Raw genomic sequence first — 15,776 nt, forward strand, 5'->3', positions numbered from 1 at the left:
CACTTCTAGTCGTGTTGCTCTCCTCCCCAGTAATGTTAAATTTAGCACAGAAAAAAACATAATAGTGGTAATTTAAATGGCGGTTCAGGGGATTTATTAACCCTCAGGGGTCCCTCTGTCCTTTTTTGGACATTTTCTTCACTTTTCTTTTTTGATTTGCTGATCATTTTGGCTGTGTTACAGCTGAAGGTATGGATTTCTGCAAGAAAGTGTCTTTTTTGACATATTTTTTAAAATCTAATGTCAGTTACTGTTACAGGTCTATTATACACTGGTAACACATTTTGTACCCTCTGGGGTTCCTCGCGTCCAAAAAAGGACAGCTTTTTTTTCATGGCAAACCATGACAGTTCAATTGCTGCTAAATGTGTGTATTGCATGCTGGCTTGTAACCTGTCATGTGTTTTGTGGGGAACTGATTAGGTTATCATTACAAGCCTCTGTGGGACATAAGCTGTGAATCAGATTCAGAATCAGAAAACTTTATTGATCCCCAGGGATAAATTTGTTTGCGCAACAGTTGCTCCTTAGCAAAGAACAGAGAATATGAAGTAGAAAAATACAATACAGATAAAAATAAAAATAAATGTCTACATATATATCTATATACACAAGATAAATATATGCATAAATAGAAATATGTAAAGAAATGTGTAAGTGTATGAGTATTAGAATTGCACTTTACAAATTCCACTTCCCTATACGTATAATGAAATAAAAATAAATTATGATGTGAAATTGACACTCAGAGGGAAGAGTTGTACAGTTTGATGGCCACAGCCAGGAATTCCTTCCTGTGGCGCTCTGTGGTGCATCTTGGCTGGATTAGTCTGTCACTGATCCTATGCTGCACCAGCATACCTTGGAGTGGGTGGGAGGTGTGGTCCAGGATCGTCTGTAGCTTAGACAGCATCCTCCTGTCTGGTACCACCGCCAGAGAGTACCACTCCATCCCGACAATGTCACCAGCCTTCTGGATCAGTTTGCTGAGCCTATTGGTGTCTGCCACCCTCAATCTGCTGCCCCAGCACACAACAGCAAACAGGATAGCGCTGGTCACCACTCATAAAACATCCTCAGTATTTTCTTGCAGATGTTGAAGGAACCCAGCCTCCTCAAAATGTAGAGATGGCTTTGACCCTTCTAGAGGACTTCAATGATGCCCAGTCCAGTTTATTGTCTATGTGGACCCCCAGGTACTTGTTGTCCTCCACAGTGTCCATGCTAACCGCCTGGATGGAAACAGGGTTCACCGGTGCCTTGTTCCTGCTCATGTCCACCATCAGCTCTGTTGTTTTTGTCACACTGAGCTGCAGGGGGCCGACATGCATGCATACAGCAAGCCAAGGGTCCTTTTCTCTCTGGACAGACACAGATTATATCTCCTCTTCTCCTCTCTTCTCCTCTCCCCTGGTTGCCATTGTCTTTGCACAGCTTTCTTCCTTCATTTCTTCGTACCTCCTCTGCATCCCCTGTGTGTCCTTCGTGGCCTCAGCGCAATCAGCTGATCCCTGGTGTAAAAAACAATGTGGCCATGGAGATGCTGTGCGGCAACTTGGCTGAATGAAAGAAGTACTTCCATGGTGAAAAAACACAACAAGACATTATCAACATGCATATTTAGAAAGGGATCAGCTTAACAAGTTATAAAGTAAAAAAGTTGAACCCATAGGGTTAAAAAAAAAAAAAAGTACGAAACAGGAGCAAGCGCAACAGGCTGCCGCATGTGCACTCAAGTTGGTGATTAATGCACAATCACAGGGTGATTAACAGCCTTATACAAATGTACAGATGAGAATATTGTGGTTGTTCACAGAGTACAGAAGACGTGTTAAAATAATGGTGTATCAAATCAAAAGTGGTGACATTGTTAAAATTTGTGAATTTTCCTTGAGAGTTGGAGACATAGTTGTGAAAAAGAAGTAAAGCCTGCACAGGGCTTGTGGATACCGCCTTTAGTTTAGACCCTGTAGTGTTTCAACTGGGTGCTGGAGCGCTCCAGAGAAGAATGGGACAGAACAGACAGGTGGCTAAAATTTTATGAAAATAAGATAAGAGATATCGCATGCACCTCTAAGGGGCCTACAGGACAGTGAATAGTTATTGCATGTGCAGCTCAGCCGCACTGGCCAGAGAGTGTATATAGTGCGTGTTAATACTGCTAAAGATAAGTAGTTGTTTAAATAGTAAAACAGTGTTCAAACTGTGTTTGTTGTTAAACTGTACATACCCTTAGGGAGACCAAGACTGATGAATGAGGGTGGTGAAGTAGTGGTGAAGATGAAGTGTCTTTTTTAAAACATCATGAGAATGATGGAAATATAGAGAGAGGGAGTGAAAACACATTTTTAGTTAGAGCAAACCTACAGAGGCAAGGAGGGTTTGGAGCTTTGGCAAGATGAACAGCAAATTAATCAAAAGCTGTGGCAAATTTCCAAGTTTGTTAAATGCAAAGGGAGTTTCCTGAAGCACAGTGGAAGGAGGTACACAGTACACAAATGCTTGTCTAGCAGAGGGCTTTGTGGAAAGCCCAACAATTTTTAACAGAGTGCTAGCTCAATTCCCTATGTGGATGATTTGTTAATTTGTTATCTGACAAAACAACAGTGTGAAAAAGACTCAAGGACACAAAGTCAGTAAGGAGAAACTTCAATTCTGTCAAAGAGAAGTTGAATACTTAGGAAGTAATCTGTGTGGGGATAAGAGGCTTATTGTCCACGTCACAGTTGTGGCTAAAGCTCCAAAACCAGAAACAGTAGGACAAATGCTCTTTTTTCTGGGTATGGCAGAATTCAGTCGTCTGTTGCTTTGTGACTATACTATCAAAACAGTACCTTTGTGTGCCCTCATACGGGAGGCAGGACAAACAAACAACTCAGCCTAACTACAGTGGACAGAGGAAGCTGAAGGAGCCTTCAAAGCACTAAAAGGGGACTTGCAATCTGCCATAACACTGGGAAATCCTGATTACTCCAAGCCATTTCATTTATATGTTGCAGAAAAATCTGGTTATGCAAGTGCAGCATTGATGCAAAGGACACCAACAAGCAAGCAGCCATTAGCATTTTACAGCACCAAAGTAGATAACATTGCCTGCCACCCTGTTATCAGGGATTGGCAGTGGCAACCTTCGCTTTTCAAAAGGGCCTCAACATTGTCAACGGGACACAAAGTGTTCCTATATACATCTCACCAATTGCATGCCCTTGCTCAAAAGTCCAAGGTTCATTCTAACTAAGCTAGAAAAATAGGTTATGAAGTTACACTTTCAGCACCTGAACTCACTATCCAGTATCCTGCAATTAGGATAGTGTTACCTATAAATGGAAGAATGACTGTGTCCAAGCAACAGATACTTGCATGCAAGCACGTGATGATCTGTATAATCAACCAATCACAGCAAATCATAGCAGATCTCACGTTGTTTGTCAATGGCTCCTGTTTCAGAGATGCTACAGGAAACCATGCTGTACTTGTGAGCAAGGCATGTACAATTAGATAAAGATAGCACTTTAACAGAAGTTCACGCAACCACGGTTGGACAACCATGTTTTGCACAGCTAGCAGAAATCAGAGCTTTAACAGCTGCATTTAAGTTGGCACAAGGACAGCATTTCAATGTATACTGAAGGGATATGTTATGTTTACTACTGTATGCTTTGAGAAACTGAGTGGAATATTTTCAATGTGGAAATTGTAATTGGGAATTGATTTTCATTGTATCGCCTCATGTCATGTTTATTTTGCTGTTAAGTAATACATCTATTCTTCTTGGTTTGGTCTCACACATACATTTAAAGTGTAATATTTTCAATGTGAGGATTACAATCGGGAATTGAAAAATAAATAAAGCCAAGTGTGAAAGGGGTGGTAGATACAGTGGTGTCTCTGTGAGTTGCTGTTAGCAGGCCGGCGAGAGCGGTTTCTCAGGTAGCAGGGCTGACCTGGGGCTGGGGCCTTGTTGCCCTTTGAGGAGCCGAGAGGAGAGAGCAGGGACTGCTCTCCAGAGCAAGCCAAGAAGAGAAGAGAGAGAGAAGAGGGCCAGAGGACTGGTTTTGTTTGGTGACACCCTTGGGGGTTACATGTCACACGCTGACCCACACTGGCTGGCCAGTAAGGTCCGTGGGGGGAAGGGTCGTCCCCAGGTGTGAACGGTGAGCAACTGTGGAGTGTGAGTTCCTTTGTCCAGTGGAGCAAAGACACATATGGTCTCTTGAATGATGAGTCCCAACAATTGCATGAATGAGAAGTTTGTGCACAATATAACACAAGGAAAGCCTTTTCAGCTCCAATTGCACACATTCCTCCACCAGATGGTCCATTTGGCACCTAATGATAGATTATGTGGACATGATAATACGAATAGTGAGAATGAGATACATTTTGGTTGTAGTTGATAGATTTAGCAGATGGATTGAAGCAACAACAACAATTCAATCAGTGGCCATGTTTTTGTGCAGAGAGGTTTTTCCACAGTTTGTTCTGCCAGATACTATCAGCTCAGACAATGGACAAGATTTTGTAGCACAAGCTACCAAGACAACGTTAAAGATACTAGGGATAGAGCAGAAGTTTGGGTGTGTGTATCACATTCAGTCACATGGAGCAGTGGAACGAGCTAATGGTACCTTAAAAGCAAAATTTGCTAAAATAATGGCAGACACCAATGTTAATTGGATGGAGGCTTTACCACTGGTACTTATGTCTATGAGGTCACAGACCTACAGACTAACACCTAAAACCTCACGAGATGTGCACAGGGCGACCAATGCCTGTGCCATATCTTAGAGGAGGACCCTCATACGGCTGTAAAGAGTTAACCAGTTATGTACAGCATTAACTTGAATCCATAAAGTTATCTTCCAACAGGTGAAAGGTGCCACAGAGGAGAGGGAAGCTGCTATCCCAGACCAACTGCAGAGGATGCGCCCAGGAGAGTGGGTATACATTAAGGCGTTCAAAAGAAAGTGGGACCAACCCAGGTCTGAAGGCCTCTTTAAAGTCATCTTAGCAACACCAACAGCTCTAAAGGTTGAAGGTAAGAAAGTTTGTGTGCACCTCAACCACTGTTGCACAGCAGATGACCCAGAAAGAACACTTGAAGTCTACAGAAGAAGTCAAGTATTGGCTCATTAGGAGCAAGGCAGGGAACTGAATCAGACACAGAAGATGAACTCACAAGCCCAGCAGAAAGTCAAAGAGGGCAGAGATCAGACACAGCAGGACCATCAGGAACATGAAGACAGAGAAACCAAATACAGAGGTTATGGAGATTAGGGGCCATAATTATGATGATATTCTTGCTAATACATGGAGTTTTAATACAGAACTGTAAAAAGTTAGAGCCAACGCTATAAAAAGGGCAGTTGAATAATTGTGCATTAGCAGGAAAAATCACAGTACCACTAACTAAACATGTCCAAACACTGACCCAAAGCCCAGATAGCAGCAAAATAGACAATCTTGCTGATGAACGGCACAAAACCAAAGGGGTGATGAATCAGTAAAACTCCATCAAAAACAAAGTGTGCTTAGAAGTCTACATGGAATATTTGGTAAACTGAAAACGTCAAAATGGGAAAACAATATGTTTTACCAGTGGATGCAGTATGTTGCAAGTAAGCATGTGGTCTTGGGTGACATGTTGGAACACTAAGAGAATTCCCCAAATGATGCCCCTTCCAAGTTTTGACTCAAAAGGCTAATGAAAAGGAGACATGCTTTGCATACTGTGTGGTACACATGGCGAGAGGATATGGGAGATGGAGTGACGATGGGAGAAATTGTCCTGTATACTTATCGGATGAACTTGAGTCTTGGATACCACCAAGGCTCTATGGCTCTATAAGGTTCTATAAGGTTTTATAGTTCTATGTCAATAGACGGATCTATTTGTCATGGAAGAGGACAACAATCCCAAACCTTACAATAGGATCACGGCCACTGGCAGATGTGTTTTGGTTGTGTGATGACAATAAAAAGTAACAGTAGTACTACCAACAAACTAGACAGGAATTTGCACACTGGTTATGCTGACAGGACAAGTACAGTACTTGGTTCTCCATCACAAAATAAAAGTAAAACTGAACGAAGTCTAAATTCTATATTGAAGACGGAACCACACACAGTGCCCTCAGATAATCAGGCAGTAGGGGAAGACTGGATCATTTCAGGACAAGTAATAGGGAGCATACCACAACTAATTATAGGTGCAATGACAAATGCACACTAAATAGCACATAACAGCAGATTGATAAACTATTTATGGTACAATCAGCAAAGATTTATTAACTGGTCCATATCAGCAATAGGATCCATGCATGAACAACTGCATGCAACATCCTTGATGGCTTTGCAAAATAGGTTTGCTTGGAAGAAATACTAGCAGAATAACAAGGAGTCTGTAGTTACAGTGGAGAAGAATGCGGTACTGTTATTACAAGCAAACAACCTGACAAAAATATTACAAAAGTTAAAGACATGAGGGATGAACATGTGGAAAATTCTAACCGGAATACCAAGGCACATGCCTGTTTAACAATCTGTCTTGGAGAAAATTCCTACAGTTCATAGGAATGGTGATTGGAACACTGTTGTCGATTGACATGGTGGATGTGTTGAAGTGGCTGTGGCTCAGGAGGTAAAGCAGGTCTTCCACTAATAAGAAGGCCGGTGGTTCGATCCCCAGCTCCTCCAGGTTGCATGTCGAAGTATTCTTGGGCAAGATGCTTTTCTAGTCTTACTGAAAAGACTAGAAAAGTACAATATAAGTCCATTTACCATGAGTTGCGTGTTTCCACTTATTCAAATAATGATCGACTTAGTAACCGGACAATTTCCCCTTCAAATTCACAATGAAATTCTGTATATGATCATCCACGTGAATGTGTGTATGAGGAAATGAATGTACAGGTAGCAGGTGACCAACCACTTGAATGTGTTTGTGAGGAGGTGGATTTGAAGGATGTACAGATCAATTTATTATTAATTAATAAAAATTGCAAAATAGCAGAGCAACCAAAAAGACAAAAAAAACATGGAAAGGAATCATGACCCAAGAATAAAGAAAAGGCGGAAAAACAATATAATGAACTCCAAACCACATTAGATCTCTTACCATATGGTCCAATACAGCTTCATGCGTCTAAAACTGTTTTACAATACTTAGGCTACTCAATGCAATCAGAAGGGTATCTGTTACTATCACCACCCTATGACATCTGTTGTATGGTGTATGGAAAGAGTTTGCTGCAAGAACTGGCAAGCAGCAGAATGTTACATACTAAGACAGTCCATACTGTTTGGCACTCACACTACAATAGCAAGGTATGGGAAGAAAAGCATAGAAAAGCTTTCTGGCAAATACAAACACAGTTACAGAAGGACAAACTTATGCTTCACACTGGTAGTCATGTATGTTTATATCATATGGACTATGCTAAGGGTTGTATGGTTAAAAAAGTGAACTAATTAAACTTTATGTTATCTTGATAGATAGTCATGGTAGAAGGCCCATACAATTGGGACAATAACCAACCCTTCTGTCCACCCTCAGAAGTCCACAAGAATCAGGGCTATTACACAAGGTGCAGATACGTCTCCAGTATAGACTTCAGGTAATCCCCTTTGATCCAGCTAAGATGAGACCAGGCATAGGGTTCTCCCCTCAAGGACCCTACAGGGAACCAATGGTACCAACAGGGATATGCTCCAGGCCCCTCAGGCGCAGGTCAAACTCTGCAGGGATGTGCTCCAGGCCCCTCAGGTGTGGGGCCAGCTCCAGGACCAGCAGAACTAGGATGGATGGCCCAGCAACTGAGAGCATCAGGTCAAGCAGTTCCAATCCAAGGATACCAACGTAGGAACCTTTCTACCTCCTGCACCACCACCATCAAAGCCCTCACTATTGTTCCAGCTGGTCCAACAGCAAGATATGGCAGTCGAACAGCAAGACATGTCAGTCGAAAAGCAAAACATGTCAGTCCAACATCAAGAGATGTCAGTCCCACAGCAAGAACCACCAGCTATGACCAAGAGTCAGAAGAGGAGTCCTACTCTCCAACCTCACCTAACCTAGGTCCTTCACCTACATGGCCATGGTCACCACCGAATGATCCTGACAGGCAGGCCCAACCTATTGAGGATCCACTCCCACAGCCATCAACTAGCGCTGATGCTGAACATCAAGCTGCCGATGCTGATCCACCCATTGAAGTTGGAGACAAAAACACATTGGCTGATATGATGCTGCAGTAGTTTTGCCACATGATATCCAACCACCCAAAGGAAGAGTGACAGGCACTGAGCCTCATGAGGAGTAAGGAGCTGAAGTGGCACTCTAACAAAAAAGACCTGATTGACAAACATTGTCGTTACAGACAACTTTAACAACATGTGTGGGAATTTGGCCCTTGACAAGGATCTTGTTGCCCACTGTATCAACATCCTTGTAGTAAACTTTCATTAAAATGCATTCAGCATTATCAATATACTGAATGTTAAACTTATAAACTCAATGTATCAGCTATATCCACAGCTGAAGTTAAGTTTGTTATAGCATGTAACCTTGAAGGAAGGGATTAAGTTCTTTTTTTTTTTTTAAATGGTTGGAAAGTCCCTGGAAACAATGGTATGAGGGTTCCCTGGATTTGAGGAAATCCAGGGAAGGCTGGACACCATTGTTTCCAGGGCGTTGATAGGTTGTTTTTAGAAAAATAGTTGGAAAATTCACCTATGAAGGAGGGATGGTTTTACTACATAAGATAAAAGATATAAGAAGGAGCTGGCTTGGGTTTGTCCTGTGAAATGGAATAAACTCTATTACATGACCATCTCCAGTTAATTCCTTAAACTTTTGAGACTCCAGTATCTGTGCATCACTGTTGTTACATGTTGGTGAAAATGTCCAGACTTAAACTCTGGCCCAGACCTGGACTCCTGCCCTCCAACAACTATCAAATGCACTAATTAAATCAGAATGAATATTAGTTGTATACAAATTTTCTAGGCTGTTGAAAAACATATTATGAATCATTCATTTGACCTAGCTTGGAGAGACAGTGCAACTATGCCAACCCAATGCGCACACAGAGAGGGAGAGGGGGAGAGAGAGAGAGAGAGAGAGTTATAGAGAGAAAGCTGGTCATATCAAAATACCGATAGAAAACTTATAAAGTATGAATGCTGACGGTTACCATAGTTATTTAACCCTTTATTTGTAGGTGTGTGAAAAAATTTGAACAAATCCTTTCTGCATGTAGAACAAATAAGGTAGACCACACTGCCTTTTTAATCATTGGGATTTATGCTGCTTCAACAACAATAAATCACTGAATGCCTTATGGACTGTATTTTCATTGTTTAACAAACTGTGTTCTTTTAGTTCCCTCACTCGTTAGATGGGCAATATACAATGCCTATTTGTAGGTGAAGAAGATACCATAATATGGTAAAGTATTATTACAGTAGTAAGCCAAAGCCAAATCCTGGATAGCCAGCTAGTATAGGCTACCAGCAAAACAACTGGGCAAGCATGTTTCCTACCAGTACACTGTAAGATGAATGACAAAGTTAAAATGTCCTCCTCTTACTCCTCATCACTAGTTCCCTAATCATCAACATTCTCAACTACCAGTTTGTTGTTGAACTATTCCTCCTCGTCATTTTCCTCATCATTCTCCTCCTCCGCCCCCTTCTTCAACTTCTTCAACTATCCCTGTCATGGCTGAGCTAACTGCACTCGCCCTGCACATTGCTCTAATTCTATGAAACAGTGGATTAGGTGGTCCTCGCTGCCGTCAGTTGCCCTATTCAGGCCAAACAACTTGAAGGATGATGCCACAAATGAATTTACACACTCACTCCCTCTCTCTCTCTCTCTCTCTCTCTCTCTCTGTCTCACACACACACACACACACACAAACACCTTGGAGCAGTCTTTCACCAGCTCTGTACTCAACTTCATGTGTCTACCTTGTGTCTGATAGTTGAGTCTCCTCATCTCCACAGGGTCTGAGGAGTGGGCCAGTAGTGAGTCCTTGAAACCTGCCATGTGCTCATCCTTGGCTGGAGATGTTCGCTTCCTAGGGGAAGAAGTGGCGTGATGAGAGAAGGTCACCATTTAACCATTAAACCATATAGGACACAAATTAGTGCAGTTTTGAAATTTAATGTGATGCAAAAATGTTTTCAGCATCATGTTCACATAGCTTTGATCATTGTTGAGATATTATGAAAGCTGTGAAGTGAGAATCTCTATAAATATCACATAGAAACCAAGCAATTGCTATGCGAGAAATAAGATTGAGTAATGGATTCGCAGTGTATTTTGGAACTTTGGACAAAACCTGCTTTCCCCTTCTGAAACATGAGATTCCTCTCTCAGAAAGAAAGAGCACTGAAAAGTTAAACAAATACTTAAAAAACGTGAAATCAAATTACTTTCCTCATAGTGTGTTGTGGATTTAATAGATTGGTTTTGGTTTTGAGCAAGGATATTCTTCAGGGTTTCGTTATAAAGTTCAGTGCCATGTCTTTAACACTGTTTGACAAAGGCATTTTTTGAAGTTAGGTGCAAACTAAAGGGCTATCATTGCACAATTTGGTATTTTACAGAGCAGAAAGTATGAATTTGAGGAAACAAATTAAATCATTTTGACAAAAAGTAAATAAACAAATTAGCAATTTAATTAGGAAGAGAAGAGATGAACACTAGGAAAAGAAGAACATTTATCAAGCTCTATATTGAAATATTTCTGTTTTCTGCAAGAAAGTATTGTTCAGGCATCAATTTTTATGAAAAAATTTTTAGATTTTTCAGGTGTGGCGTTTGTTTTGCAGGCAAAGCTGCAGGTGTGAGAGTGACTGAGAGATGAAAAAACACTGAGAGAGGATTATTCTGAGGGCAAGCTAAGCAGGATTTGTGAATTCAGCATTCAGAGGTGAACAGCAGAAAACACACCTGAAGAAACAAAAATGCTAAAGCGTACACAATCACTAACACACAAGACACACATGCTTACAAGCACTGTCGGTTAAAGCCTTTTTTCCCTTTTACGCATGTAAGGTAAAAAACGGCTTGAAGACAGCTAGAGAAGCTGGCATGACGCTGTGAAAGTGTAACAACAATCTGTCACGTCTCATCATCACTGTTAGAAAATACGAGGACGATGTGCAGAAGCGAAGTGGGACGTAAAGTAGTGTAAAAGAACTGACAGACTCACTAACCTTTCTTGTTTGCTGCATCCAAAGAAAGCAGGCAGACATTGAACAAGAGGGTGGAAAGACAAATATTAATTTGTAACATGTCAGCAGTCGGAGTACCACACAGCGTCGCAGTAAACAGGTGTTTAAAGTGCCACGCTTATCAGTTTGATACATCAATATGGCCACATGGTACGCACACACCATGTGTTGGACAAGGTGGACAAGGCAATGACATATCTCAAGAGGACAGATTATAGATAGAATTTTCTCAACAACTGCAATGAACGCTACCAAAAATTAGCGTTCTCGTGGACAGTATAGTATGTGAGTGCTCCACACACTTATCTGAGCTTCTCTAGTAATCTAATTATGTTCATTTGGACAGCTACAAGCCGCATTTTTGTTTCTGGACCCTCAGGGAAAATCATTGGAATTTATCTGTCCAATGCCTAGAATAATAATAGAAAAGAATTTGCTGTGTTTGTCCTTATAACCAATTTAAGACAAAACATGGGAGGATCTAGAAAATCAGACTAACATGTTTTGCACTAAGTCTGAGTTTGATGGGTTCATGCAGACATGCAGACACACACACACACACACACACACACACACACACACACACACACACACACACACAGTGATTACTTTTAGCACAGTTAGTTATGTATGTTAGATATTAGTTAGTGGTTTCCTGTTTTAGTTATTTTTCCTGCTGGGTTTGGTTTCCCTCAACAGTAAACTGCTGTCCAGGAGCCTGTTCATAATTCAGATCTCTCAGCAACAGACTTTTGGATAGCAATGGAACCATAATTAGGAACACATTTAGCAGTGATGTGGACTTAGATCAGCAAGTGATTAAAGGGTATCTGAAATTCAAACACATGAAGAGAGAACAAGAGTAAAAGGAGGAATGAAATAAAGACAAAATGAGTGTTGCTATTTGAACAAAGCAGCGGCCATATGGATGCTAGGGGGGGTTCCCTGGAGGGAACCCAAGACCTCTCCTCTGGTCCATAGCCCTCCCAGTCCACTAGGTACTGACATCCACATCCCTGATGGCGCATTGCCAGGAGGCGCTTAACAGTGAAGGCAGGAACCCCATTGCTGACCCAGGGGGATAAGAGTCTGGAGCAGGGAACCAATGCGCTTTCGTTAACAGGTTTGGCACAGAAGACATAGAATGTGGGTTCAACCCTCCAGGGCGTGGGGAGATTGAGGCATTCTGCCGTCAAGTTGACCACATTGCAGATGGGAAGGGACCCATGAAACATGGAGCTAGTTTATGGACTCCACTTGCAGAGGTAGGTCTTGAGCTGATAACCAGACTCTCTGACCAGGACGACAAGCTCGAGCTAGAGTACGCTGTTTTCAGAAGTTGGGCACGGGTCCCTCCAGGTACATCAACACCTGTGAAAGAAAGCCAATGCCGAGGAAACCCCCATCTCCACCTCCAGATCTGGGAACAAGGGAGGCTTTTAGCTCTAAGCACACTGGAAAGGAGAAAGACAAATGGCAGAACAGGGTTGGGTGTTGTGTGCATACTCAGCCCACACAAGGTTCTTACTCCAGGCGGAAGGGTTGTGTGTAGACAGGTCTCCAATTCCTGGTTCATCCTTTCTGCTTGGGGGTGGTAACCAGACGAGAGACTGACTGAGGCACCCAACAAAGTACAGAATGCCTTCCAGAACTGTGAGATGAACTGGGAGCCCCTGGTTGAACATAACATCCCTAGGGAATCCATGTATATGAAAAACATCACCTCTGCCATCGCCTTGGCAGGGGGTAACTTAGGCAATGGAATGAAATGCACAATTTTGGAGAAACGACCCACCACCCTGAGAATGGTGGTGTTGGGTCTGAGCTCTACCTCATGAGCTGGACACCAAATATGTTGGATTTCAGTTGTTTATCAATTTATTGGCTATCATAAATCAAGAAAATATTCATATTAAAAATATTAATATTAAATAATCACTTTAAAATGAATTAAAGTTCACGGGGCACCAGCCTAAACTAATAGGCAAAATAGCCAATATGGGTTTAGTCTCAATTTATTACCATTAATCTGGAACTCTGATTAATCATTAGCTTACTAACTATAACCAAATTACCAAATCAACAGTAAGTTAAAGTTGAAGGATTGGAATTCTACAAAGTAGAGGTTGGCAATATTCACGCTTGTGCAACATTAAACACACCAGTAGTTATACTTAAAAGGCATTTATTTACAATGGAGCAGAGTAAAATACAATGTCTAATCTAGTATATACAGGTGTGTGTGTGTGTGTGTGTGTGTGTGTGTGTGTGTGTGTGTGTGTATGTGTGTGTGTCTGTGGAGACACAGACAAATGCAAGATGGCCGACTTGAAGTGGTCACTGTGACCAGATGACCTGAACAAAGAAGACTACACAAGATGGCGGTAAACAAAGAAACTAATTTTTTGTTAGCCTAGCTTATGTAATCTAAAGGTACCAGGTTAGAGGGAGGAGGTTAGCTTCATGCAGGTTCTAGAACTGAGACGTACTGCTATGTGTATGAACATACGAGTACTCGATTAACTGTACGACTGACCACCAACTAAGCAAACATTACAACAACAAGACATCAATCAACAAGTACATTAACAAAGTTAAGACTTCTGCTGCTTAGCTCTGCTGTGCTATGCTGTGCTGGGAAAGGTTAGGCCCAGTCAGTTAACGTTACCCAGTCCTTGGAACAAGCAAAGAGGTCCTTTCCAGTGTTGGTGTAAAGTCCAGTGAGTTGGGAGGTTTCCTGGTGGAGTAAAGTCCTGTCTGGCTGTGTTGCTTGGTGTTATCTCCTTTGTTCTCCTCACAGAGTTTAGCTGTTCCATGCTAACTCTGCTACGACTCCTGTTGCTTGGAAAATCAGCTAGCCTTGTGTCGTACCGTGTGTAGAACCGAGAGGAGAGAGCTGTAGCTGCTCTCCAGAGCAAGCCAAGAAGGGAAGAGAGAGAGAAGAAGTCTAGAGGACTGGTTTTGTTTGGTGACACCCTTGGGGGTCACATGTCACACTCTTACCCACACTGGCTGGCCAGTGGGGTCCGTGGGGGGAAGGGTCATCCCCAGGTGTGAACGGTGAGGAACTGTGGAGTGTGAGTTCCTTCGTCCAGTGGAGCAAAGAAACATTTGGTCTATTGCATGATTGAGTCCCAACAGTCCCCCCTTTGTTGTCAGGATGCCACCTGACGTGTCATCCTGAGAGCATAATGTATAGTTCATTTGTCAGTTCACTCAAGGGGTAACATCCAGGCATTTGTCAACACTATCTATCTTGGCTGGGCAAGAACAATCAGGTTACAAAGCAGAATTCAGATAATAACCACAATGATGAAATCATGTAAAACAACTAACATGTTTCCTAGTTATTCATGTTGTTAGTGAGGAATGGAAAGTCAGTGATGTTAGTTTGTTAAGGTGAGATATAGAGGGTGGCACCTAGAATGACAAGATTTGGGGTGTCTGGGTGAATGTGCCATGTACAGTATATGCAATGTCCTAACTAACGTTGTTACTAATCTTACCTGTAAAGTATGGCTAAGGAGTTACCTACCTACCTGCAGAATTTGACAGTAGTGTCTGATTCGATTCAGAATTTAGTTTACTGCTGCTGCTGCTGACAAACCCATTGTGTCCATCTGCAAGAGTGTAGGGTACCCTGAGCATACTTACTGTCAGTACTCAGTGCAGCGATCTGCGGAGTGTGAGTTCCTTTGTCCAGTGGAGCAAAGAAACATTTGGTCAATTGAATGATTGAGTCCCAACAGTGATGTTACCCTCAGAAGGTGGAAGTCCAGTGACGGTTACCCACATCATAGTTATGTTTGGCTTTGGACAGTTTCCTGGACAAGAAGCTGCATAGATGGAGTTTGTTGTTTTTGGGGGACTGCTGGGGCCCTACCCCCACATAATAATACCATAGAAATATTTGTTTTTAATGGCAATATCATCGAAGATGAGAGATGTAGGGCCCAAGGAAGGATCCGGAAGAGACTATTAAAGAGGATCTGGATCAACCCACGTAGACTACTCTGAACTGGAACTCGGGGAACAGAAAGAAGGCAAACAGATAAGAGAACAATTTTTTCCCCAGCCTGTTACCTCTCCAGTGGCCAAGTTGATGCTGGGATTGTGCTGGACGAGCCACAGGAGACCCAGAATGAGTGGAAGGAGAGGTGAGCTGTGAGAAAAGTTCTTTGGAGTGTCCATGAACCATGACAATCTTGACAGGTTGAATGCAATGAATAACTCTGCAGAGCAGCCTTCCATCAGGAGCGTTAGCCTCAAGGGTCTTGGGTATGGAAAACACTGAGAGCTTTAATTATTTATTTATAATTATTCATTTACTTATTATTTTAGCTAGTTTCCAATCCATAAAGCTCTCGTCAGCACCAGAATCAACTAATGATGGAGTATGAAGACAGGGTGATTAGCTGAAGCTGAGTCAGGGGGTGAGATAAGAGGGCAGAAGAGGTCGTTTGGCTCACCAATGCCCTCTTCTACAGTGGTGATCGTCCCATGTTCACGGTAGATACACTGTCCCTCCTGAA

General features: G+C 42.1%; 1 protein-coding gene across 7 annotated transcripts in view; it reads right to left on the reverse strand.

The window, feature by feature from the left end:
- The window catches only part of ptprfa (protein tyrosine phosphatase receptor type Fa), a 327,453-nt gene that overhangs the window by 32,333 nt on the left and 279,344 nt on the right, over positions 1-15,776 (reverse strand). For all 7 annotated transcript variants that reach the window (XM_056377834.1, XM_056377829.1, XM_056377831.1 and 4 more), the window contains 2 exons: positions 11,227-11,238; positions 9,973-10,082 (listed from right to left, as the gene is read on the reverse strand). In XM_056377834.1, the coding sequence (XP_056233809.1) occupies positions 9,973-10,082; positions 11,227-11,238 (122 nt within the window). The remainder of the gene's footprint in view (positions 1-9,972; positions 10,083-11,226; positions 11,239-15,776) is intronic.

Source organism: Seriola aureovittata, chromosome 6 (genome assembly GCF_021018895.1).
Source record: "Seriola aureovittata isolate HTS-2021-v1 ecotype China chromosome 6, ASM2101889v1, whole genome shotgun sequence".
In the NCBI taxonomy this organism is placed as follows: Eukaryota; Metazoa; Chordata; class Actinopteri; order Carangiformes; family Carangidae; genus Seriola; species Seriola aureovittata.